This window comes from Camarhynchus parvulus, chromosome 4, assembly GCF_901933205.1.
Source record: "Camarhynchus parvulus chromosome 4, STF_HiC, whole genome shotgun sequence".
NCBI lineage: Eukaryota > Metazoa > Chordata > Aves > Passeriformes > Thraupidae > Camarhynchus > Camarhynchus parvulus.
This window is the reverse complement of record NC_044574.1, coordinates 43,568,750-43,594,921: the sequence shown is the minus strand read 5'-3', so window position 1 is coordinate 43,594,921 and position 26,172 is coordinate 43,568,750. Positions and strand designations below refer to the sequence as shown.

The following is a 26,172-nucleotide window of genomic DNA, read 5'->3' as shown; positions in this document are numbered from 1 at the left end:
TCAACTGCAATCAACTGATTGAAATCCATAAATAATAAACATCAGGTTTCAATTTAAGATGCAGTAACGAGATGCTATCGGAAGAAGTTTTACGTACTTTGGCAGCTTTTTATAGCTGCCTCCCTGCCAGAGCAAGATCCTGACGCATTCCTCGTGAGAAGGAGCAAATGTCTTTCCCCCGTGTTTGTCCAGACCCACGTGACAAATCCTACATGGCAACTGAAGGAGAGGACACGCACACACCTGTTTGTGGAAGGTTATATAAAAAGTCCCAAGACATATTTTAGCATCTACCAGTAAGATGAGCAACTCGACCTGCTTTACCCCTCACAGGATACATAATACCAAATTAGCATCTAGAAAATAAAAAAATGTAAAAAAAAAGACATACTAACATGAAAAAACACATTTTATTGCACTTAAGTTATAAGAAAATAAAATTTCTAAGTGAATCAAACCATAGACACAATCCCTTTAAAGGTTGTTTTCCTCCATCATGTCAGGTTGTTACATAACTAAAATTAACCAACTGGAATCTGATTGTTTTAAATCAGACTATAAATAAAACAAAAACAAAAAAAAAAAAAAGGAGGAAAAAAGATCGCCTAGGATACAGTGTTAAACCACTTTCACAGTTCAGCTTGAGTTGTGGCTCTTGGAGAATGAGGCAAACCATTTGACTCTTTCTTTTCTCATTTTGTTTGCATGTGACATCTTTACAAAAACTTAAGTTTTTGCTCTGTCAGTTCCTCCCAGCAATAACTGTAACAGTTGTTTTTTTCTCAAATACTGTAAAACACTAAGACTGACCAGCAACTTTATTTTAATTTTTGTATTTTATAATCTTTTTTAAAAATTTTGTCAGTTTTTTTTTTAATGTATGTTCATTCCATTCACCACAGCCCTCACAAAGAAAAATTTCCCCACAGAACAGGCTGCAATAGCTTTGTTCCAAGGAATGTGTTTTAATTTTTGCCCAGAAAAAAGAAAATAAGCTTTGCACACACACTCAATTCTTTATTTGCAGGCAAACTTCACTCTTAATTGTCTGAAACTCTTCCACTCTCAGCCTCTTAGAGGCACAGTTGGCTCAAGTTTCAGTGGCAAAAAGTCTTTTTCTGTAACCAAACTAGAGCAAATTTGGAATTCAGTCTGGGACTAAAACGTCACAGCAGAAAAAAAATTAAAAAAAAATAATTTGCTTTTCTTTCTTTCATTTAGCAGCATAAATAAGTTTGGCCACTGGGAATACAGTACAGGGGTGGGACAACAATCCCGTAATTGAAGACCTACTTCTAGCACCAGCATTGCGAATTAAATCCATCAGAGGACTCTCAAAATCCAGGACAACTTGCCACCTCAGAGCAACTTATGCATTGAAGAGTGTAGATGGAAGCAACAGTAAATAGATTAAACAGAGGCTAATACTGTGATTGACATTGGCAATGGTTGGCAAAAAAAAAAAAGAGGAATAAAGAAAAAAAAGAAAAAGCTCTGATAAAACTGTACAAAACAATTCACAGTAGTATTTTAGCTTTTCCACACCAGGAATGGACTCTTTGTTTTTGTTTTTGTTTGTTTTTCTCATTGCAGATGCTCTCTAGTTTTTGAAAGTCAACCAGTGACTGCTTGTGGAGGTTGGAAGGGACCTTGGAAGGAGTCCAGTCCAACCCCCTGCTCGGAGCGGGGCTAGGGACAGCGCGTTGCTCGGAGGGGCTGCTGGGACCCAGGGTGACCCAGGGGTGCACGAGCAGGCTCGCCTGTGCAGCTCGTTTCAAGATCTTTGTGGTAAAATAACCTGTTAACAAGAACTGTAACTTTTTTTTTTTTTTCCCCACTCCAAATTGCTCAAGGAGCATTTGGAGGAAAGTAAAGAAATTAATTGCACCTGGTTTCATTTCTAAAGTTGGATTTTTGCAAAGCTGCCCCGGTCAAAAGTGTAGCTTTTTATGTGACGAGACAGCAAAAGCCTCTCTTGTCAGTTATAGTTTATCATCTTTGTCTTCTCCTTCGTAGTCTGTAGGTCTTTAGGATCTGTTGCCCCAAGGCAACATCCTGCACCACCAAGGACAAGGGATTTTTTTCCTTTTTCTTTTTTTTCTTTTTTTTTCGGGGGGGGAGGGAAAGGAGAACATCGTCTACACATTTGGACAAATTCATCTTTCTGCCCTTCACTTCATATCGACGTCAAAGTCCAACACCAGCAGCTTTGTTTCCTCAGTCCCGTTGCGGCTCCCGACTGCACACACCAGCTTTGTGTTGGAAGCTCTGATTCGCCACACGACGCCTCCGCTTCCCCCACTCTCCAATGTGACTAGATTTCGGATAAATTCACCCGTTTTCAAGTCCCAAAGTTTTACAGTCCCATCATCTGAACTGGTAATTACAAAGTTCTTGTTGAACTGTAAACAGGTCACAGCACTCTGATGCTTGTTGGGACCTGTAAGGGTAAACAAAAACATTTGTTTGTAATTAATTAGAAAGCAATGTCAGGCAGTGCTGCATCTAGAATAAACACCTCGCTATTTGCATACAGCTCTTTCCATCTATTAGAACTATTAGAGAACTATCTGTTAAAACTCCTGGGTTTGTACATTAAAAGGTGCAGAAGCCTAGCCATGCTTTCAAAAAGTGAAAGCAGGTATAAAAAAATTACCCAGTATTTTCTTCTTTTTTTCAGTGCTGTATGTTGGCAGCTGGGCAAACTGGACATCCATGAAAACGAACTTAACCATCCTCAATGAGGTGACTGCTGTAAGAGTTTGTCTCCAAGATCCTTTGAGGTGTTATAATGAGATTACTCCATCAGTAAATACTGACAGATATACGCTGACATATAAATATATATGTTAAAGCAGCAGAGTTTGCTTTACAGGGAAATTTAATTTTCTGCTCCAGCCAGCACTGCTGCATATGATATATGAAAATGATAAAAGACCTTTTTTGTGGTGAGAAACACAAGCATGTGTTTGTGTGCATGATGCCTAAGTGGTAACTGTCAACATGGAGAAAAAAATCTTTCTTTTTATTGAAATAAAGAAAACATCTTCCACTTGCATCTCTTGATTTATTGCAACAGCCAGTGTACTTTGCCTCCTGATCCAATTAAACTGTAGGCTTTGAAACATTCAAGTGACCCCTAAATAAATACATAGACTGTCTATTTTGAGATGTAATTTCCTATGTATTTCTGTGGCTTATTAGGCTAATATACCCATGATAAATTGCTATCAGTCCAGACCATCTGCCTTTCATAATAGGCAAGTGATTTGAATAGATTAGATTAAATACATTTTGTTCTTCTAGTTCAGAAGAAGATCATACAGCTGTCATCAGAAAAATATTTAAGTTTTAAGTGGTCATTGCTTGTTTCTTTGTACGCAATTATTTTAAAGTTTTTTAATGTAAAATCTGCAGCACAGATCACTGTAGGCTGCTTGACTGACATGAAGGTAGTTTAAACTTACCTTGCAATGTCTGTAAACATTGTCCTGTTTTAATGTCCCAGATTTTGACTGTAGAATCAGCATTCCCAGACACAAGTATATTGTCCTTGAGTTCCATTCCACTTGTGAGTGACTGGTGGCCTGTCAGAGTGTGAATGCAGTTGCCTGTCTCCACATCCCAAACTCGGATGGAAGTGTCAAGAGATCCACTCACCACATGGATACCATCAAACTACAAGAAAGGTAAATCTATTACAAACAATTATATTAGGACCTTACAAAGAAGGCTATTAAGCACTTAATTCACTAAATGCAAGGTTACATACTATATATATATATATTCAGAAACTGTAGTACAAAGTAAGAACTCAGTAGAGATGGGCACGTTTGATACCACAGCAGGTGCTTCATGGTCAGTGCAATTTTCTGCTCAAGAGATGTGGGCTCTTGAAGGACATGGTTTGAAAAGAGCCTCTGAGCCACTAGTCTTTGAAATGCAATACATCTCCTCTAAACACAGCAGATCCTGACTACCCTGCAGTGTGCAACAGTAAGAGAAAGTACTTTTCCTAAAGGAGATGTTAAAAAGCCAACCCTGCTTTTCACAAGTCCAAGGGAGTTTAAGCAGGAGAAAAACAACATTATTCCAAAATCATCTACACAAAAGTCACAATATAAATGTAATTGAAAAATCTGGAATTTAGCTTTTTGTAACCCTAATTGTGTACAGTAAGGAAGTGTAACTTTCCAGTCATTGCAGGCAAAGCATACAGGCTAAGAGATAAGATTTCTTTGACCAAGAGGACTGACCATGTAGAACAGAAAGGTGGAAAATAGCTTGAGCTATAGTGACAATGACATAAGAGTCCAGAATTCTCAAAAAAAGGAAAAAGCCATAAAATAAAACCAGTGGGCTTCAAGAAGGAATACTTAAAAAACCCTAGACTTCCTTCCCATGAGGATTTTATGTACCTATTCTCTGAGGGGAAGAAGAATTCAGGACAGTTGGCAGTTTCTTAAAGACACAAACTATCCCGTGTAAAAGAAAGATAGGAAGTATTGTAAATTACTGAGACCCACTTGGCTGAACCACAAGGAATTATACAGAAAGTAGAAACTAGATCAATAGATGTGTATAAAAGAGCACACTGGGACAAAACCAGAAAGGCAGGGCACAACACAAGATAAAACTAGCAAGAGCCATTTCACTATTGTGTAAAAAAGTCACAACCAAAAACATAACAAAACAAAACAAAACCACACCAAGAGGAAGGCCAAAAAAACCCTCATTTATCCTCAGTGGGAAGGAAACACTGATTGAGGCCAGCTATTTAACTTCTTTTTGTCTCAGTCCTCAGCCATGTGAGCATAGGCTCACAGCCCTAATGCCAATGACAAATGAGTACAAGCTTTTGCTAGAATGGGGGAACAAAATCACATAAGGCAAGTTGTTTTAAGACAGTCTCAGAGATATCTGATGCTATCTTTGAGAACCCATGGAAGATAGACAAGTTTCAGATGGCAAATACAATTCCTTCCTTTTTTGAAGATGATGGGATAGGGGAATTATGGATCAATCAGCCTAACTTCAATTTCCACAAGGAACTTTTTAGCCCTTTGTAACGAGGTAAGTAGCAGCAAACACAGATTCATGGGAAAACTGTCTTAACCAACCAATATAATTTTTTTTCCATGACGGAGTAAAAAGCCATGTGAAACAGCGAGTGTCTTGGTTGTATTTTCACAAAGAGAGAGAAAAAAATGAGGCAGGGATACTATTACTTTGTTCAGAGTACTATCAGAGATACCAGAAAGAGTTTCAGAGAGGTCTGGCATTTACTATTTTCATTAGGATTTGAGTGACATTTGAAACAGTAGAACTGACCAAGGCAAAGAGTGTAGAAGTCAAGTGAAAAGTGTGAAGATCTGAACTTGGCAGGGAATGAATGAAGGTACAGCTGCAGCCTGGGAGAAGGGAGGCTGGACAGGAATCTTGGTTATATTTAAGGCAATTTGACACCACTTGTCCATGTGGACTGACTGGTACCTGATAAGGCAAGGAACAAACCCAGTTAAAGGAACTACACTATCTGGGGCTGCTGCTTCTTATAAGACCTGCAGAAAATTAGTATCTTAGATCTCTGCAGTCAGACATGGTTGGGCATGGCATCTAGATTCAAAAGAATGAAGAGTGACTGGCACACAGACTGCTTATCTGCTGTATGCCCTGCATTTCTGGTGAAAACACACTAAAAAAGACCCTCTGGTATCTGAATGGAAGGCATAAAAAATGTCCTTTCACTTCTAGCAAGCATTGATAAGACTTTGACTGGACCCTCTTTTGGGCCCCCTGCTTTCAAAAGAGGATGGGAAGTAATCTGACTTCAGATAAAAAGACAAGGACTGCCAGATAGCCCAACAGACTTGGGAATACTAGAAAATATTTTTCTATCCTAAAAAGAATTAAACCTGATTGATGTAACAAATTTTGAATTCTTTTGCCCCTTTCCCATAAACTAATTGTATTCCCTGTTCATAAGGTATTCAGAAAGACAGTTTAAGGCTGGGCATCCAGAGGAATTCAGCGGTGCTGAAGTGAAAGAAACAATGGTTTGGATCAGTGAGTTATCCATGAACCTTGAGAATCTGTGGGTTACTGCAAAGGCATGGAAGAAAGAGTAAGAAAACTCAGCATGGTTAGTGGTCTTCAACTGCTGCATAAGATCTCTGGAAAATATGAAGATATAATAGAACCTGCCATGGAGGACTGGCTTATTCTATCTGATTATTCTATTTATGGGAGTTCTGCTGTTCAGGGCTACTTCAGGCTGAAGGACAGGAGCCATTAGGAAATTTTAAAGAATCTTTCTGTTCCAAACCTTAAGCACCTGTAGCTTCCAGCTTGGCCTCCCCGACCTCCTTCCCCTTTGTTTCAGAACATATTGATGTGCAACACAACCCAGTCATTTGATCCATTATTACTACAGTAGCAGAGCAAGACATAAATATTTGTAAGCCAAAGCAAGAGCCAGTGGTGAAGACAAGGCAGAAAAACCTCTGTTCTCAAACTGCCCCACACAAAATAAATCCTCAGACTATTTTTGAGAGGTAGGTAGGTAAGTAGGTAGTAGAGCATTTTTAACTTGCTTTCTGCTTGTCTAGAGAGCGCTCCTCAGCACATGAATGTAAGAGAAGGGCTGGAGTTTTTGATAGATTTTGCTACATATTTTTGGGAAAGGAAACCAATTAGGAACTTTGTTCATATTTAATACATTATGGGGAGATATGAAATACTTTATGAAAAATGTCTCTAGCACTGAGCTTCATTTTCTGAGTCACAAACCAGAGCAGTTATATGCTGAATGCCATTTCCCAATTTTGAACTGTCTTTGTTGATTTCTTTTTCAAGTCCTGCCAGACTGTGGTGTGAACAGGTACAAGCATGAAATTAATTTCTTTTGCCTTTCAATGCCTGGAAGTGATGCTTTGACTCTATGAATGAACAAGATGATGTTTTGGGTTAGTAAAGGTAAGAAGACCCAAGACATGAGGTCTGTGTGTATCTTTGCCAGCTTTGTGGGTAACTGGTGAGCAATAGAGAGATGCCACAAAGCAGCACCATAATAACTTGCACCTCCATTAACATGTTGCTGTTGAAACAGTCTCACACGTTATATCTGGCCTGTACTTAGGGAAGAGGAAGTAGAAAGCTAGAGATTTACACAGGATCATTAAAATTTTAGGTTCAGCCTAACTCTGAATTATAGTTTAGAATTGGAAGATGGGACTAGAAAATGAGGATAAACAGAACTCCATAAATCAGAACATTAATCCAACAGGGGTTTTGGCACACTGTCAATTGCTATATCCTTTGATTTATTTAAAACAGTAAGTTTGGAATTTCTTGAGGAAAGCAAAAACATAACTCCAAAATACATGCAAGATTTGAAAAAAAAAATACTCAACCAAACAACCCATCAATCCACAACAACATAACTTGCTAGTATAGAGACTTAGGCTTTATTGTACTGGCTCCTTAAAAAAAATGCTACTCTAAAGAAGTTTCAGTTTCTAAATTAAGACAAGGTATAACTAGTGTAACAAAATGAAAGAGGGGTTTATTACAGATGCCTCTGTATGCTTGTGGTCTGTATAATTCTGTACTAGGTACCCACAACTTAACAAATAAGATGAAAAAAACTGACTTTAAACATTACTTAAGGAAACTAAAGCAGCAGATAAAAAGCACATACCTGTAACGAGTAGACTCTGTTAGTATGCCCTTGCAGTGTGTGCAGACAGGTCTCTGTCTCTGGATCCCACACCTTGACCATAAAATCATATGCACCACTTACAACCCTTCTGCCATCATACTGAACGCACCGAACTGCGGCGACGTGGCCCATCAGGACATGCAAGCACTGGCCCGTCTCTATGTCCCACACTCGCAGCGTCGCGTCTCGAGAGCCACTGACCACCCTGCAGCAACGAGAGCCCCTCCTGTGCTCAGCATTGGGACATGGAAGCACCACAGCAATCAAACTTGGCTACATACGGGTTCTGAGTTTCAATTTGGGACATTAGATAGAGTTGGTGCACCAGCCACCAAAGTTCTGGCTTGGTGTGACATTTTAATGGGGTCTCAAATGACTGGAGTGCTCTTCTTCCTTTCTCTATTCACCTCCTCGGGATCTATTTGATATAATTAGCAATCGGCATTTAAAAAGGCTCTTCATTCCTGAACAGCAAAACAGTGCCATGAGAAATTCTGCGGGCCGTTGTATCTACCTATGAAAGCTTATGAACATGGTGAGCTCCAGCCAGTGCTACAGGCATCCTGTTTTAATAACTGAATTGACTAATTATAACAAATAAACAAAGATCTTCAGAAATTTCACTTTTAGTAAAGTAACAGCTATTCTGCTTGATTTTTTTTCAGTTTATACTTCTATAAGGTTTTTTAGGCAATAACAGAGATGAGATGGAATGAACATTAATGGAATTTATATAGAAAAATCTCATCACTCTCCAAAAAAGAAGAAATGCAACCAACAATCTGTCAACAACTTCATACCACAGCCAAATAACAGAGCTCTGCTAATGTTTGTTGAATCAAGACATAATTATTGCAAAAATTATGTTATAATCAGTTAAAATTTAAATAAAATACTGCAGTGACAATACTTAGAAGGTTATTTGGTAAAATGAGTGAAAGTTTGTAGCATTGACAAAAGAAGAAATTATTCAGTGTGGGAGACTGGATCATGGCGTAACAAAGAATTAGCTTTGAAATAACGCAGACTGTGACTTTTTGAAGTACATGACTCAATTTCCAGTTCTTCATTGAGTATTATCATGCTTCTGCTCCTACTAATCATCTCGTCCCTTGTGTTGATGTATGTTTTGCCTGCTTTGTGTTTCACTCGGTGCTGGGTGAGGTCCCCAGGTTCCAGGAGCACTTTCTGTGAGCAGGAGTGTACAAATGCTGGGCCAGGCTGTGGCTGGAGCTCTGCAGGAAGGCTCACTCACCTTTTCTCGTGGAGATGCATGCAGCGCACGGTGGAGGTGTGTCCGTACAGGGTGTGGATGCACTCCCCAGTCTCAGCGTTCCAGACTTTCAACGTTCTGTCGGTGGAGCCACTGATGATGATATTGTCCCTCATCTGTGATGACCACACTCCTCCTGTGTGCCCAACCAGTGTTCTCAAACACTGAAAAGAAACATTTTCCTTAGTTACCCTTTTGACACAGGGGAACGGATACTTTAAGAAAAAGCAATCTTGGATGTAAGAGTTGGCTCTCATAGCAAGAGCCAGAAGACCCCTGGAAACTTCTTTCTGATCTAACAAAAAAATTCCCCTTTTTAAAAAATACTCATAAAATTTCTCTCTCAAATGTTGGTACTTCAACTATAAGGAATTTTTCTTGTAATCTTTCCCTTGACAAACTAAGCCATCTTTCCACATTTCTCAATACAAGGACATGTTTTGCAGCCCTGAGTCATATTCCTGGCATTTTTCTGAGTCACTGCAGGATTTCCAATAGCTTTTTGAAGTGTGTTAGAAGTGGAGAGAGCGCACACTTGGTAGTTTAACCACCAATCTATAAACCATATATTTTTGTTGCATTTTTCTGTTTGTTTATCCAAGAAACACTGCTCTCTGTAAACCACAGCTACAGCATCATTCTTGCAAAACCATGTTTCCGACCTTTTCCGGACTTTCCTGTTGCCCAGGAGAGAATCCCACACTACATAAGCACAGCCTCCCTTCTCTGATCCCAAATGTATGACATGATTTCTCACCATGCACAGACAGTGTTTGCTCACACCTTCCTCTATAAAACCCCTGTCGGCCCAGAACAATGGCTCGTCTCTGTCGCCCAGGCTGTTTTCCCTACAAGTAATGACTATATATGCTTTCCCACCAGGCAGCAATAAATGCTCATTAGTACAGACAAGGAAAGATCCTTGCAAGACTCCTCTAGAAAGATACTCCATGAAGATTCTGCATTTACTTTAACAACATGATCTCTATAATTACCCATTTTCTAACCCATTTAAATATGTGCCATGTTGACTTTTCCATTATTCTATTTTCTTCAGTTCTGTCATGGGGATAGAGTCTTTCAGTGCACACAGCCATCTACTTCTGCACTATTATTTTTATCAGTCAAACCTGTAACTGCACAAGAAAAGAGGTCAAGGCAGTTTGAGGATCTCTTTTTCTGTAATCTAATGCTAAGTGGCATTAATTGCCGTGGCCTTCCTTTAACTGTTAGTTGACTCCTCTTGATGTAGTCCAATATTTTTTATCTGAGATAGGGTATCCTAAATACCCAGTCTTTCAGTTTACTCCATTTCAACATTGATGCATTTTGGCTTTCTAACTGTCCTGTCCTGGATCTTCTCCTTGTGATCATGCCTTTTGAAAATGCACTAATATTAAGCCAAAGGTTACTTTAAGGGGGAAAAAAAATCAAACACTGATTATCTGGATCAACTCTAATAAGAAAAACCATAACTTCAGTAGTAAGCATGAGTTTCTGCTGAAATGTTCTATTATTACTGCATGCTGTATTTCCATCACATGAATTTTCTTCCAAAGTATTTTTTCTGCATCAGTGACAGTATAGTAATTCCTGTTGTTAATATCCTGTTCTTTCTAGCATCCTTGAAAATCGTTTGCTTTTTTGTTGTACTGTTCTTTAACAATTTTTAACCAGTTTTCTGCAATTACTGGCTCCTGGCTTAATTCATGCTATCAAATCCATCTTTTTCAGTTCATAGCTGATGTTCATTTCTACAGTTCTCTTTTTTTCTTATTTCATCCAATGTGCTCGTATTTTAAGAAATCATCCTGTTAAAGCAGCAAGAACACAGAATCCTTATTTTAGGCTTTACATCTGTCAAGGGAATTATTTAGTCATGTTCATTTGCACAAACCAACCTTTAGGGTTTCTTTATTTTATTAATTCTTCAGCATCAGTAAGCATGAGGGCTGATACAGCATGCTTCCCTCTTTCAGACACAATTTCTGGCTCTCTTAAAGGTTTGGGGCAAATGGCCACACTAGATTTTGCAATTACTTTCAAAAAATTACTGAACAGTAATTGTTAAGTCACGCCACTGGGCTTAATTTGATATATTTAAGGGAACATTTTGCTTTTGGGAGTGTGGTATGTACAAAGAAAGTATTTTTCATTTGTGTTTAGGTTGCCCTTTTCATTTAAAATAGACATACATTTCATTATGGAATCCCTCATTAGACAGTTTGTTGTAGGGAAGTCAACAGCAGCAGGGTGAGGCTGCCTATGGCTCTTAATTTTATTCTTACCCACAGCAGGATTAACAATCCCTTCAAGGATCTTCTGGGCATACAATGACAAATGGTGAATACATTCAGCTTCCACATTATGAAGTGGATAACTTTTACATCTTAAACATGTTACCCTCAGCAGCTGTCCTGTTGTTATCCATACCATTAAATCCAAGCTAAGCGCACACAATACCAGTCTAAAACGAAAAAGTACTGTTTCCCCAGGCCTTTTCTACACCCCTGGTCAGTCAGTCACCTCAAAAAAAAAAACCTGTGGGCTGAGTAGCTGTGATGTTCTAACATGACTGAAATGCTCAGAACTGTCTTTTTGATTGCACATATTGTTTTGCTCCTCTAAGCCAGAATTAAATTATTGAAGCTTATTAAATTCCTGCCTGAGCTGGATCTAATTTAATAGGAAATATTTAAACCTAAAGCAAGTTAATTTTTTTTTTTTTTTGTGGCTCAGCAATATAGAAGCTTGGAAAGAAAAACAAACTCTGTATTTGAAATCTGAGCCAGTAAAATGAACACTCCATTGCAAAAACTTGAAAACAATAGAAAGAATGCTAGAAGATAAGTGAGAAAAAGAGATCCAGAGGGGTAAATGCAGCCTAAGTTAAGCTTTAAGGAAGATAAAGTAATGTTTCTGTCCAAATTCTTTAAAATCCGTGTCTCAATCGACTCCACAAGAATAGCAGAATTGCCAAGAGAACAAGGATATATGCCAGTGGTAACATGAGCAGCATTGCAATTTCACATCAAGGTGACTTTTTTGAACTGGAGGAGTTTCTGTGTGGGAAAAGGCAACCCACATGTTTATCCAGTACATCTTCCAATTCCTGCCCCAGAGCACCCAAGGCCACCCTGCAGCGTGGTCTGACGGCCCAGCAGCACTTTTGCTGTGCCAGTGCCCTGCCTGTGGCTCATTTCCCAGGGAATGCAGCAGAGCAGCCACCTCACCTTGCCTGTCACTGCTGACCACACTTTGAGCGTGTTGTCGTCGGAGCCGCTCACGATGCGGTTCCCGCAGAACTGCAGGCACGTGATCACGTGGTCATCGTGGCCCTTGAGCACCTGGCAACCAAGAACACAAAAGCAACAGTCACAATTTAATGCAGGAGATTAGAGAAGCAGGAGAAACAAAGTGCTCTTCTGATTCATAAATTACAAAATGCTAGAGTTGCTTCAGTAATAATAAGGCCCCTTAATCCCGTGTGTCAAGTCTAATTTACCACCAGCTGGGACCAAAGAAGGTGTTTCCCTCCTTCCATGGAGTGATGCTGCATTGCTTCGCAGGCACACTACAGCTACTGCAAGCCTCTTGAAAGTACCAGGAAAAAGCACTAACAAAAGTGGGCTGAATTAGTAACTGGACACTGCTCTATTCCTCTGCAGTTATTCCATCTCTTTATTTTTCAGCTGATTTTCAATTTACTGTTACCTTTTGTTTCCATCTTGAATGAAAAGGATGGGTTGATTATTTGCTGTTTATTTGTATTTCAGTGGTCAAGGCTGACTACATCTGTTTTTTTCCCTTATCAGCCAAGCATTGTATTTTGTTAAATGCCAGTCAGCACCAAAGTCAAAAACTGGAAAACCATCAACTCAATTAAATGCAAACAAAAGCAACAATTCCATGTGCTGGGAATGTGAACTGGAATGCTGCTTTATAGAGGTGGGATTTTCAGTGCTTGATTTTGGAAAAACTGAAATTTTGTATATCTTATTGCAATACAGAAAAAAAAATCCTCAGTAGAATACATAGGATGAAGATTTTTTTATTTAAGATATCCAAACATTTTTTAAGATGTTTGTTGAAATGAAATGGCATTTGGATAAAGCCAGAGGCTGTAATTTTAATAATAATTCCAAGATAACTTGATGTGGCATATCAATGCAAGAAATATAGAACCGTTGCCAGAGATGTACATAAGTCACGGCCAAATAAACAGCAGGATATAGCCATAGGTTGTCCAAGGGAATTCTTTTGTTCTTATTTTATTTTGTTATTTTTAATTAAGGAAACAGGTAAATTGCCTTAAAACTTTAAAAAGCCACGAATATGGGTTTTCTTGACATTTCTGGCTGCTTGTTCATTATCAGGTTTGATTAGAGAGTTGCTATTTTATTTACAAAAGGTTTGAAATATTGCTTCATGTCTTCATTTGGAAAGGTTGCAATGATAAATATAAATGACATTAAAATAATTTTAACATTTAGAAAACCCCAGAGACATCCTAACACAGAATGAAGTTATTGTCTTATGCTGCTCAACTCAGAAGAATATATTTAAAAATAAAGCATGAATTGATCACAGAACAGTCGTCAAGTACTTTAGGTTGCAACATGACCCAGCTCTACCAATACATACACGTACACCTATATATGTACAATGTATGTGTCTGTATGTTTAAATATAAGTATTTCAAATAAATTTTCCATGATTACCTGTCTCAAAGAGACTGGCATATTTATAAGAATTCCCAAAATTGTATGGGAATTCTTAGAAGAGCGGTGAAAGGGTTCTGCAGTATGAAGCATAACACATTGCCAAAATGGTGGCCAGAATATAATTTAAAGCCAGGGCAAGCTAAAACACAAATGATTATTTTCTGTAGCATTTCACTGCTTTTTGTGCATGGATAGTCTTGTTTGTCCAAAGGAAAGAAGCCGAGCCACGAGCTGCTCCTGCTTTGTTCACGGCCCCATGCACAGAGCTCAGAACCTCACCTTGGGCGATTTCAGCTCTCCTCGCCGCCAGTTGGTATCAATCCTGTGCTGTCTGATGTAGGCGCTTTTCCACGGACTGTGTATAAAGCCTGGTTTTATTACTTTCCTCCTCTTGATATGCAATGGTTCATCAATCCCTAAAATGAAATTTTAAAAAAGGGGGGAGAGGGGAAGAGATGAGGCCACCCCACAGAAAACATTTTCCCTCCCAAACCTTTACCATGACCCCTGACATTAAAATATGGCAGAAATGTAACAACCTCCTGCATGCCAACATTTGCGTGTCAGTGACACCACTCTGCTCCTCAGAGATTTATACTCTCTGTCCTTGTCAGTTCAGCATAATCATTACCATAATCACAAACTGAAAATGCTCTAGTTCATCATTCCTTGCTGGCAACCTCCTAGCTCGGGTTTGGATCCCCCTTTCTGAGGCAATGCAGCAGAATATTGCCTTTTACAAATGGGTACTGTCCAAAAACCTCCTTAACCACTTATATGCTTATTCTAGAACAGCTCAAGAAGTCAACCTTTCTGTCTGTGGTTCTCCACTCTGGTCACCCATCTTCATTACCTTTAAGTTCACTGTGACTCCTGGTATTAGCGAGCTTTTAATTACTTTCTTGATCTGTAAGGCTGAGTGCTTTTGGCATTGTCCTCTCTTGGCTGGAATTTAAGTATAGCTATGCCCTTTCTGACTTGACACTTAAGCAGCAGAGCTTTGTTTTACCCTTGCTACTACAGATACAGCTTTTTTTACAATTCTCTCACCCTGCTCTCTTTTCTATGCAGCTCTTCTCTCCACTGCATTTCATTACTGGCAGGAGTCTTGTGTCTTGCCAGTATGTGGATTTCACTCTTCTGCCTTTAGCCCCCTCTCTGCCTGCAATCTTGAATTAAGGGCTCTTTCGTGTTACTGAGCAGCTCAGTGAGGCTAAGCAGGCTGCAATACTGGCCTGCTTGCCTGTGCTCTCCTGCCTGGATGTATTTATTCTTACTTGTAATCTCACAAATGTAAGCTCATTCCCCTCTCAACCTTCTCCTTTTTTCTCACTCTGTCCTTTTAATGCATTTTCACTGAAAATTTTAAGACGAGAATCTTTAGAGAAGATTTAGGAGGTCAGACACCTGCTTTCCATCACAAAAGAAAACATATTAGGTGCCCTCACAAATAGCCAGCTACAACTGACATTGTTTTGTTTTTTGAAGCCTTTGCATTAGCCCCTCAGAAGTCCTTGTCTCCATAATCCAAGGCAGTCTGGACAGGGTCCTGTGTCCAAGATGAGACTGCTCTGGGATCACATGTATGTGGTCTTCTACCCCCTTCTTTCCCCCTGGCCCAAAGAGACTCCTTGTTCCTATAAATAACCTTAAAAATAAGAGCTTATACTCTCCATGTGCACAAATACACGGCTACTTTCATGGGAGCCTTTTTTTGCCCATTCATATCACTGCTGGAGCACCATATCTTCTTGAATTGGCATGAGCAGGATAATATCCATGTGGCTAATGGACTGTGTGTCCCTCTCCAAGCAAACCTTTTAGCACCATCTCCCACTACCATGCGCCATCTCTGCCTTAATTACCCTACAAGTGACGTGAAATTACAGCAGCCCTTCTACCAAGCACTGAAACAGTTTTTCCTCCATGCTACAACTGCCAGGCTATACTCCTATCATTTTTACACCTCAGCTGTTATTTCTTTTGGTTGCATTTTGAATAAACACAATCCTCAAAAAGCAATCCAAATGTATTCTAAAAACGTGCAACTAGCATACTTTATAAACAAGATATTCAAGCCCAAACTTCAGCGCTCCACGGATAATTTCTATTTCCTGCTTTCAACAGAGATACATACCATGTAGTTTAAAGCATAACTAACACTAAATCTAAAGTCACACTAACTGCTTTCGTAAAACTTTAAGCTTATTATGTAAATGAACTGCATTTTTTATGATGGCAACACTTTGACCATTACATCCATCATTTTGCTCAGCCTTACCTTCCTCTTTGCATTTCTCTCTCCAGAGAAGATTATCTTCAGCCAGAATTCTCCAGTAACGACATGTCTGGGCTGCCTGCAGAAGGTCCCTGGGTTCCAGGAATGACAGCACATACAGTGCCAGCTGTAAAAAAATAAGAAGAAAGTGTATTTTCTGCACTGCTTTTGAAGAGAAAAGTGAAATAACTCCATTTACTATCACACATCAGGGGCTGAAATACAGAAAATTGGAATGATAAATTATTAAACAATCTCTGAAACTTAACAGACTCCAGTTTATTCCTGTGGGCATGTGGAAATATAACAATCATCATAAGTAACTAAATCCTTACAGATCATATCACAAAATGATTCCTGCATTTGCAGGAAAATACGTGGCAGCTGAAATAATTACTACATTAAAAAAAAAAATATAAGCCACATTACTTTGAATCATTAAAAAAATGATTACCAAAGTAATTATGTCTATGTTATTTTACATAACAATTTCAACAAAAGTTACTTTGAGAGTTGAACTAAAAAGTACAGCGCTCTCCATGTGAGCAGATAGGGATGTACATTGTGATGAGTAACATCACTCAGAAAGCCCAAATACAGAACAAGTAAATGCTACATTCCCCAGAGCTCAAACCACTCTGCAGCCGTAGGAAAGGCAGTGCAGGTATTGCTCATTTTCTGATGAGAATTCAAACACACTCCTGGGTGGAGTTACAAGGAGCTTTATGGATGGGGATGCATCCATAAAGGACATGTAACTTTAGTACAGCTTGTTACCAAAACCACGGGGTAAATCCTAACGAGCACCAGAAAGTAAATGGAAGATGAGTTTTTCCATGTGACAAAACTAAAGTTTGTGAAAAGTTCAGACCTTCTCAGACTGAGCTAAGCCATATAGTGACCACAATAAAGCCCCCAAAATCTCCACGAAGCCTTAAACAGAGGCATATAAATCACAATCCAAAACACAAAGAGTGTATCATTGTGTGATGACCAAGTACAGCTTTTCTACTTGACAGCAACAATGCAACTCCCTAATCACGGAAATGCACAGAGTCCCTAAAAACTTTATAGAAAGAACAATATTGATAAACAATAATGCAGAGAACTACTAACATGCTCACAGTGGGCACTTTGTCAGTAATTAACGGGATGCAGAAGCTGTCAAGGAAATCAGATCACCCACTTTTACTTCTGCTTGCTGTCTATTTTGTTTAGGACTTTCAATTTAATTTTTAGCTGAAGTTACGAGATTAGATAGACAGATAGATAGACAGACAAACAGAAAGATATAAACAGAATCTGCCCTTCAAAGCAGCAAAGACTGAAATTTACTGAGGAAGTCATAACTGCAGGCTGCTGACCTCAGAAGACTTTTCACTTTATTTTGTGAAAAACATTTAGTGACCTAGACAAGCCAGTGTGAGCAGGAAATAAAAATTCAGCACGTCACAACTGCTTGCATTTTGGTTGCACACACACCTTGTTTGCAAGTCATCACCTGCAGCTCATGGGGAGCACACAGCACTCCACATTAGAGGGACCTGTGCCTTAAATGATCTGTTAGATCCTGTAGGCACCCCAGGCCACAAACCTGAAAAACCTTCTTCTCTCCTTACTCAGGGAGTCAGCATTTGGGATCTGGTGTAAGGCTCTCTATTACAGGAGCAACAACTGTACTGGTCCTTTTAGACATTCTGTCTTCATTCCTGGCATGTGAAGTTACTGAAGTGTTGTTTCCTAACACACATCACATAGACCTGCACGTGACAAAACTCAAACCTCACATAGCCCCTTTCCATTTTTTTCCCAAATGTTCCTCAGTTGACAGCAGTTTGTTTAAATATTACTTAAAAATTACTATCTATACAAACACAGACATTTGCTAAGCTGGCGCTAATTAAACCTATGAGCCAACCGAGTCTAAACCAGGTTAAATATGGGTAACATTTATTTTAGACCACATTTATCTAAACAGTCATCAATGGTCAACAGAGCCCACAGCTGACTTTAGGATTAGCAGTGGATAAAAGATGACATCCCTTTGTCTCAGCTCATGGATCTAGTTATAAGAAAATTTCAGGTAGCAAAGATCTGACCTTTGACTGAACTGGATTTATGACTACTCTCTGTTGAAGTGTTAACAACACCCAATAGCAAGCAGTTCCTTGCCTCTTTCTTCGCTTAAACACACAGAACCAACATTTCTATGACTGATTTCAGCAGAACTCTTTATCTATTGGTGTCTCAACCTGATTTTCATAAATAAGTAATTTGAATAATTACTTCTAAAGTCTGAGCAAGAAAACAAGACTATTTATTTCATATTAACTGTTTGCTGCTTTATTGGGATGAAAACAAACATTTCCACGGTGATTTGGCATTTCAGTTACGGCCTTTGCATTGCAGACAATGGTTTTGAAGCAAAGCCCTGCTGTCCACATCATCTTCCTGTTCTGGTTTGGTAATAAGATCAGTGCATAGCATCCAACAGCACGGGAGCTAACCACAGATGTTAATGTGGAGCGACAGCCCAAGGGAGCGTGTTTGCACAGGGGGCTGCCTTTGCCAGGGAAGCCTCCTCATGGAATTACTGACCCCAACAACTCACTCGTGCCCCCACAGCTCAGAGCATCACCCCCCACTGCAGGCAGCACTCAGCAGCTGGGGACAGCCCTGCTGGGGAGATCTGGCTGAGGGAACAGTACAGGAGATGGTGGAGTCAGCTCCATGGCTTGTTTTAACTCGGGTAATTTTGGTGACAGTGACTCGGGGTTAGGAAGCAAAATTATTCAAGCCAACTTCACTGGTGAAGTCAGCCTGTCATGAAGCTACACATTACAATACTCTGGTTTAAAAAGGCAGGAATCCCACCAGAAATAAACAAATTAAACATTAGTAGTTCACAGGGGAGTGAAGAAACCTAAGTGAGGAAGCTTTACTGCTAGGTACTGTATTTGTTCTCTGAAGAAATTGTGAAAACTGAAATTATAACATCTTTAGTTACAGTGTAACTAGATCACTGGTTGTACTTCAGTGAGTATTGCCAGAAAATCATGCAAAGAGAACTGATCTCTGAGTTACTGTTATCAATTGTCTGTTAAATTTTCAGATGGAATAGATGCAGAAGCGGCAAAGTATCTTCTGTCTCTTCAAAACATAAATTCTTGTTGCCTTTCTCTGTCTCTGATGCTTCGGGCAGCTTCTCTAGAAATACAGCAACGATGCAGAGGTGCTGCTGAACTCTTCTCCTCCCCCAGTGTCCTTTCCACTCCCTGAGAAGGCTGCTGCAGGAATTGCTTCTCTAAATACTAATCTCATGTCCTGTGTACTAAGTTAATACTTGCTGCATAAATTGATTCCAACCCTTACAAAGGCCAGCCAGCAAGGGAAGGCTGTGACACTTCCAGACTTGTGAAGATATGACAGTGTAGTAAAGGAAAGAAGGGTTATGTACATGCAGGTATTCAAAAATAGGATATATGTCAGAAAAGAGTGTCAAAGAACAGAGACATGAAACAGTCTTCAGGTAATAAAACCATGTCAAACATAGCAGCCAAATACAAACACCAGAATAACTTAAAAGAACTTGCTTTGCAAAGTGTTAGGAATTGAGAATCAAGGTGAGAAATACTATTTGTAAGTCAACTAAAATACATTTATTCAATAACTGCAGCAAACTGGGTTTATAACCTTGCCTACCCACCCTCGTGTTCTAGTTGTGATGACATCACAAATTACTCTTGTGTGGACAGCACTTAGTTACACACACCAAAATCTAAATCTCAGTTTCTCTTTAACTGGATACAACATGATCTGATTTTCAGTGAAGGATTTACTTTAAGGTGCCTGCTTAATTACAGTTTGGCTTGATCCTTACTAAGAAGTGCTTTTCTGGGTTTACTTTTGGTATATTCGGTAGAGATTTTAGGGTTCCGTTTCTCTAAAATAAATTTAAAAATAACATTAACAAAACACTCACCACTTACAGCATTAAAAATAACGCTTACATTCAGAGAATAATGTGCAGAGAGGTCTTACATCCAGAGGAAATCTTTGTGTATCTGTGCCCTAACAGAATTAGTTCCCCAAAAAAAGCACAACTGGCCCAATTAAGATACAGAGATATTTTTAGACCTATTAGGATTTTGTTTAAATGGGTAATCTGTATTTCCAAGTATCTAAATGTTATCAAGAGACAGAGATATGTCAACCTAAAATTACAGTAGACATGCTATGGCAGTGTTCCAAACAGTGAACCTCTAACATGACTTTACATCGCTATGTTGGCAAAATCAGCACAGAAGTTTTCTAAAGATGGCAGCCAAGGCACTTCAAAATGTAATATTACCCCAAAATTCTCACCTCTTTTGGGAGCAAGGAAATGAAGTCTCTTTGAAACTGGGGCTCTATCACTTGCATCATGTGTTTTACTTGTGTTGGTTCACAACTATCAATGAGTTCATCTAAAGCAAGTAACTTCTCTGGTCCGCTCCAGCTCTGCAAGGGAAGAAGAAGAAACAAAGAGTGAGCTTAATTTAACAAACTGGTTTGGTTTATAGTAATAAGTGCCACTGCTGTGCCAATAAGGCAAATTAAGTTTCCTCATTGAACTATATACAAGCATATAAAAAGCCAGGAGATAAATGCTCATGCTAATGACAAAAAAAAATGAGGAGTTAATCAACACAAAATATTCAAAATTACTACACTAATTCATAAGCTAAGAAAGGATTTGTTATACGCACATACAGATTGGCAATTAAATAGATAATAATATTTAGTAATAATAATTGAATTAATTAAGCTTCTTTTGAAGCTGATGAAATCTACACACATGCTACAGACAACGGAGGGGTTGCAATAGAATGAACACCCTTTCTCTATTGCGCATTCAAGTGAGATGAGAGCTTTTAATCTTCATGTTTCATCTGGTAGACCAAAATCTTGAAATAAGAAGAAAGGAAAGTAAAAAACTTTCTTGAAAAGTACATTAGCTTACTCTCTGCTTATTACTACAGTGTGTCCCTAAGTGACAATGTTGTAATTTCAGAATCCTGGCTATAAACCAATGCATATTTTGTAAGTATCAACTTACACTTGAATAAACAGGGAATTTTGATTGCTAATTTTCTTACTCCACATTTTTACTAATGGGTGCTATAAAATTTGAAGATTTTAATAAGGCACTCAATTGGGAGCATAGCAGATTAGTAGCATCGTTTGTGGGGAAAAAAAATTTGTAACTTAATATACTGAGGATCGAAAAATCATGTCTTAAACTCATTTGTGCTCATCAAAGAGCTTTGATTCGTTACATGAAAACAATTTAAAGAAAAAAAACTTTACAGAAAAAAACCAACAGCTACTGCTAGCTGATTTAGCAACAGAATTAGAGCACAAATAAAGCCTTAGAGAGAAAATGAGACATCACAGTTTTTGAGAGAAGATTCAAATTCCTATTCTCAAATGTCTTCTAGAGTGACATTTACAAGTAAATTAGCACATACAAATGATATTACAGTTACCATAAGAGACTAACTCAAAAAAAGAGGGCAAGATACCTTACAATTTAAATTTCTGTATTGGTCTGCCATGTATCTCAGGACCTTTACCACTTATGCTCTAAATTTGGATTTGACTCTGAAAATTCACTCTGGTCTCCACAATACCACAATGTTAGTGTACTGTGCAGTTTCTGCCAGAATAATGAGGCAAATGAAGAAGAAGGTGGAATTTCTGAAAGTGAATGCAAAGCAGATAAATACCCAGTTTTACTCAACGTAAAAAGATCACAGCATTGCATCATTTCTCCCTAATTAAAACATCAAAATACTTGAAATGTCAGGAGAAGTATAATTTACCCAAACCATGGCCATGGGGACTTCCAAGTGACCCGAGTGCCCCAGGGCAGTGGAGGTGGCTCGGTTACAGAGAGCACTCTGGGACTGCAGCTGCCTCACCCCACTGCCATGCCCCTGCCCTGCAGCAAATGTGTGCCAGCTACTGGACAGCCTACCCTAATGGAAGAGGAAGTTCCTGGCCTGAGCCTTTCCACACACTGTGGGCAATTGGTAAAATGGTTTAAGCTGGCAAGAAAACGTTCCCCATCCACCTGTGTGTATGCAGCATCACCACGGGAGATGAGGGTTTCCATGTCCCATACCCAATACCTCAGAATATTAAAAAGAAACAAGACTGTCTCAGCCAAAGTTGCAGCAGTGCTGTTGTAAACAGCTTTTATTATAAATTTCTTTCAATAGAAACATTTGCATCACAGAGCAGTTCTCCATAAATCATGCACTGAAGTACTGTTTATCTCACCAATTTTCCAACTGCTGTTTGTTTCATTAACCCACAGCTTAGCTGGTGTTAGGTACAAACGTTTGCAGTCTTTAATGTCATCTGTCAGCCGTGTTTGAATTTAGGAGAATTAAAAAGAGGGAAAGCAATACTTGTGCTACTTCCTTTTAATATAAATTTCCAAGGTCAGTCTACTCTTAATTCATAAGCAGCTACATTTACTAAATTAGAACAACTCTACCTGAAGAGCATTGTTTGCTGCTGTGGCAAATGTTACTAGCAGCTACCAACATGTCATTAATTAATAATGTCACTGTATGCTATCTTAATCTGTAAGTATCTTACACCTAGTTGGTTTTTAAAACTTAATACAGTTCTGGACAGAAAAGGGGAAAGATTCAAGAATGAGAAAGAGTTGCTAATGACTAAAAGCAGAACCCTCTTTTATCTGTCTGTCATCATTAGGGGATGGGTACAAGCAGCTTCCTACAGATCTTCTTAAGCAATCAACTGCTACAAAATGTTGTCTCTAGGACACTGTCCCCTCAGTCTTTCACTTAAGCAAACAAACCTCCAGCTACAGTTGGTAAGGGGTCTCTGAGGGAAATGTCTGGCATGGAAAATTGGGAGGAAGCCTTGCCAGATGAACACAACTGTTTGCATTAATGAAGACAAGACTAGTAAATCCTGTTTCTGGGCCCTGTAGCTTGATCCATTCGCAAGAAAACTGCATGTAGCTAATCAGGCAGAAGGGAAAAGGAGTAACTGTGGCTTTGATGAGAAACAACAGTAAACAAACGTTGCAAAGCAGAAAGAAAAAAGTAACCGTGTGCCAGTTTGCAAAGTTTCAAAGTTTGTAGAAGATCGTGACCAGACACCTTCGATTTCTACCAGGCAATTCCCTTTCAAATTGAAGGCCCTTGTAAAGAACATACTTTAAAATACTTTTGCTTAATTGTTTTCCTTTGCTTTCCTTGTCTTCAAAACTGAAATTTAATTTTAATGTAAAATGGAACTAAAGTTTTTATCATGAGCAGGGGTTCCCTTGGCAAAGATAACGCCAGGATTCATTAACATAGCCCTTGGGAAGCCAGCAGGGCCCACTGATACTGCTCATTGAATGATTTCAGAATCCTAAAGAAACATATCCCCTCTTTGGTCCCATATCCTCAGGAAGGTGTTGATTTGTCAGCCAAAGCCTTTTGGCTGTTCATAGCAGCCTTTCCTCATCCAGTAAAGCAGCTGCTGTAACAATGGCACTACCTGACTGAAAACTATCCCTTCTTTTCCCCCTGCACCGTTCTGGGTAAATGTCTTCCCTTTCTTACAATACAAACAACATCTTCGCTGCTTCTACAACTTCCACCTCACACCTTTGTCTGACCTGCTATCTGTTTTTTTATCATCATCTGTTTCTGCACCTCTCCTCTTCCATGACCTGCACTCTTCTATTGCTCAGCTCTCATCTGCTACCTTCAATTTGTACAATTACAGCTTGTAGCAATTATATCCTTTTGCTATAATAGGTATATTAAGGACAATCTATTTTAAAGAGTTTAACTTCAGGGTGCTGTTCTCCATTACTAAATTCTGTTAATGGAGGTCTGTCATTACTGAGACCTGCAGAAGGGCTCTTCTTGGAGCCTGCTTCTGTCCAGCTCTTGGATCAGTTATCCAAAACCCTGCCATCCCACGCCCTAAGGGTATCTCAGTCTGGATAAAAATAGCACATAAGCACCGAAAGAAACACCATCTACAGCTGTAGAGCTGTACAGCAAGTAGTTTGTCACACCAGGAGGGACGCAGGAGCAGCTGGCGCTGAAGTCCCCTCATTAACCCATATCAGAGTCCCAGTCCCCAGCCTGGTTCCCTGGACTGAACATTTGCAGCACACATGGTGGACCTTGTCTAGAAGAGCTGTGACTGGCTGGGACTCCACAACCCTTCCAGAGGTTGGATACTGTAGTTTCTCCTGAAACCAGCTGAACTTGTACGTAACAAAACTGCCACGAGAGCCAAACCAAAGGGACGGGCAGGGGACCTGCTGTAAGTCTGCAGGAGTGCTCTGGAACAAGGCAGGAATGGTGATGCAGCCAGGAGGGGCGTGAAGCTGCAGTGCAGATCTCTCCAGAGCTGCATGCAGGGGCTGCACAGAAACTCCAACCCTTGACCTAATCCCACCACAAGACACAGAGCAGAAAATGCTGCAATGCTGGCTACGGTACAATCTTTATGCCTGCTTCACAGAGGAGGTGGGCTATTCAGTTGTATATGCATTCATTCCTGAGCATCTTTGGAAGGGAGAATGGTAAGCAATTTGAATTTAGGCAACTAAGCCAACTATTTATGTAAAAAATGCCAGATATGGCAAAAGCATTTTGGACACTATCTAAACTGCTGTGAAAAATAACGCTTCTAGGTGTAGGTAAAATGATAGCATTCATTTGAATAATCAAGTAGTTATTCAAAGTGATTGCCTATATTGGTGTGTATGGAACAACTTTCCAAAATCAATTTTCCATGAAAATGCCATTTTAAAATAAATTAAATAAAAAACCCCAACACCCTAAGTATAGGAAGTAGGAAGAATGGAGAGCTTAATAATTTTTAAAGCAAATACCACATCTGACTGAACTTAGCATCCAGCTGACTTTTTTTCCTTATGTCAAGCAATTTGGTGATTTAAAACTTCTTGGAAAGGAAGAAATTTGGTAAAGACACACTTGGGCACTGGGTTTTAAAAACTCTTAAAGTGGATTTTAAAAAGACCTGAAGTCAAGAGCCACTGCAAACCAGAAAAAATAAATAGGCCTTTAAGAAACTAACTGGCTTGAATCTAATAAAATGCCTTTCTATTCTTCTCTCCAGACTTCACTGAAATCCATATACAACTTTATTTTTAAAGTGCAACTACACAACTGTTTGTCCCTTCGGCATTATTTCACTACTTTAAAAATAAAAGGCTTAGATCAACTATAAAACATAACAACAGGAAGTACATATAAAAAGTAAATTTAAAAAAAAACCCTTATAGACCATCTTAAGTTTTCTTAATATTTGCAAAGTGGTCTTCATTTTATCTGAAAAGATAACACAGGAGGAGGACTGACGGCCAACATGCAAGTGAGAGTCCTCAAAATAGCCAAGTATCACTGGTCACTGCCAGCTTCTACGCCAAAGAACAGTTTTACCTGAAACAGTACATATGCCTCTAGAAATTTAGCTTTAAAATTAATTGGAATTATATTTTCATATAAAATGAGAGAGGTATTAAGCTAAACTAGCAAGTACACAGTACACGAAGGAAGCTCTCTCATTCCTGTTTCTCTACAGGAAAAACTTTGTATTGCAAGAATGATGCTGCATGTGCCATTTAATCCTGCCCTTTGGGCAGAGCTACCTCCCCTATGAATATGTTTTTATCATTTGGCTGTTTAAGACTTGCCCCTTTCATGAAACTCATGTGAAAAATAAGCACATAGAAAATGAGGAGGCAAGCAGATTTAACACTGAGATAGAGCTACATGACTCTGAAAGCTTTTCTTCAAAAGTAAGGGACTCCTTTTTGTGAATGCAATAAAAACTACCAGTGACAGACATGATCAATAAGTGCTGCTCAATGATCTCCAGTTAGGAGAGAGAGGCCTCTCCCTCTCTCTCTCAATAGTATAGATCAGCATTTAGGCATTTAGTACTGCAACTAAGTATTCTGACAAGTTGAAAGTATCTAAATATATATGTATTAAAACATGTTTTCTACATTACACACTGTACACATTTGTCTATATAGGCAAAATTTTCATGGGCTTATAGACTACTCATCCTAACCAAACAGCCAATAGCATTGCTCTTCCTGTCATGGGTGTCTGCACCA

At 39.1% G+C, this 26,172-nt stretch overlaps 1 protein-coding gene across 2 annotated transcripts in view; it reads right to left on the bottom strand.

The window, feature by feature from the left end:
- Positions 1 to 391: 391 nt before the first annotated feature.
- Positions 392 to 26,172, bottom strand: part of FBXW7 (F-box and WD repeat domain containing 7) — a 173,229-nt gene continuing 147,448 nt past the window's right edge. For both annotated transcript variants that reach the window (XM_030947165.1, XM_030947166.1), the window contains 8 exons: positions 20,361 to 20,495; positions 15,999 to 16,122; positions 13,997 to 14,133; positions 12,227 to 12,340; positions 8,976 to 9,157; positions 7,700 to 7,925; positions 3,468 to 3,678; positions 392 to 2,440 (listed from right to left, as the gene is read on the bottom strand). In XM_030947165.1, the coding sequence (XP_030803025.1) occupies positions 2,172 to 2,440; positions 3,468 to 3,678; positions 7,700 to 7,925; positions 8,976 to 9,157; positions 12,227 to 12,340; positions 13,997 to 14,133; positions 15,999 to 16,122; positions 20,361 to 20,495 (1,398 nt within the window). In that variant the 3' untranslated portion in view covers positions 392 to 2,171. The remainder of the gene's footprint in view (positions 2,441 to 3,467; positions 3,679 to 7,699; positions 7,926 to 8,975; positions 9,158 to 12,226; positions 12,341 to 13,996; positions 14,134 to 15,998; positions 16,123 to 20,360; positions 20,496 to 26,172) is intronic.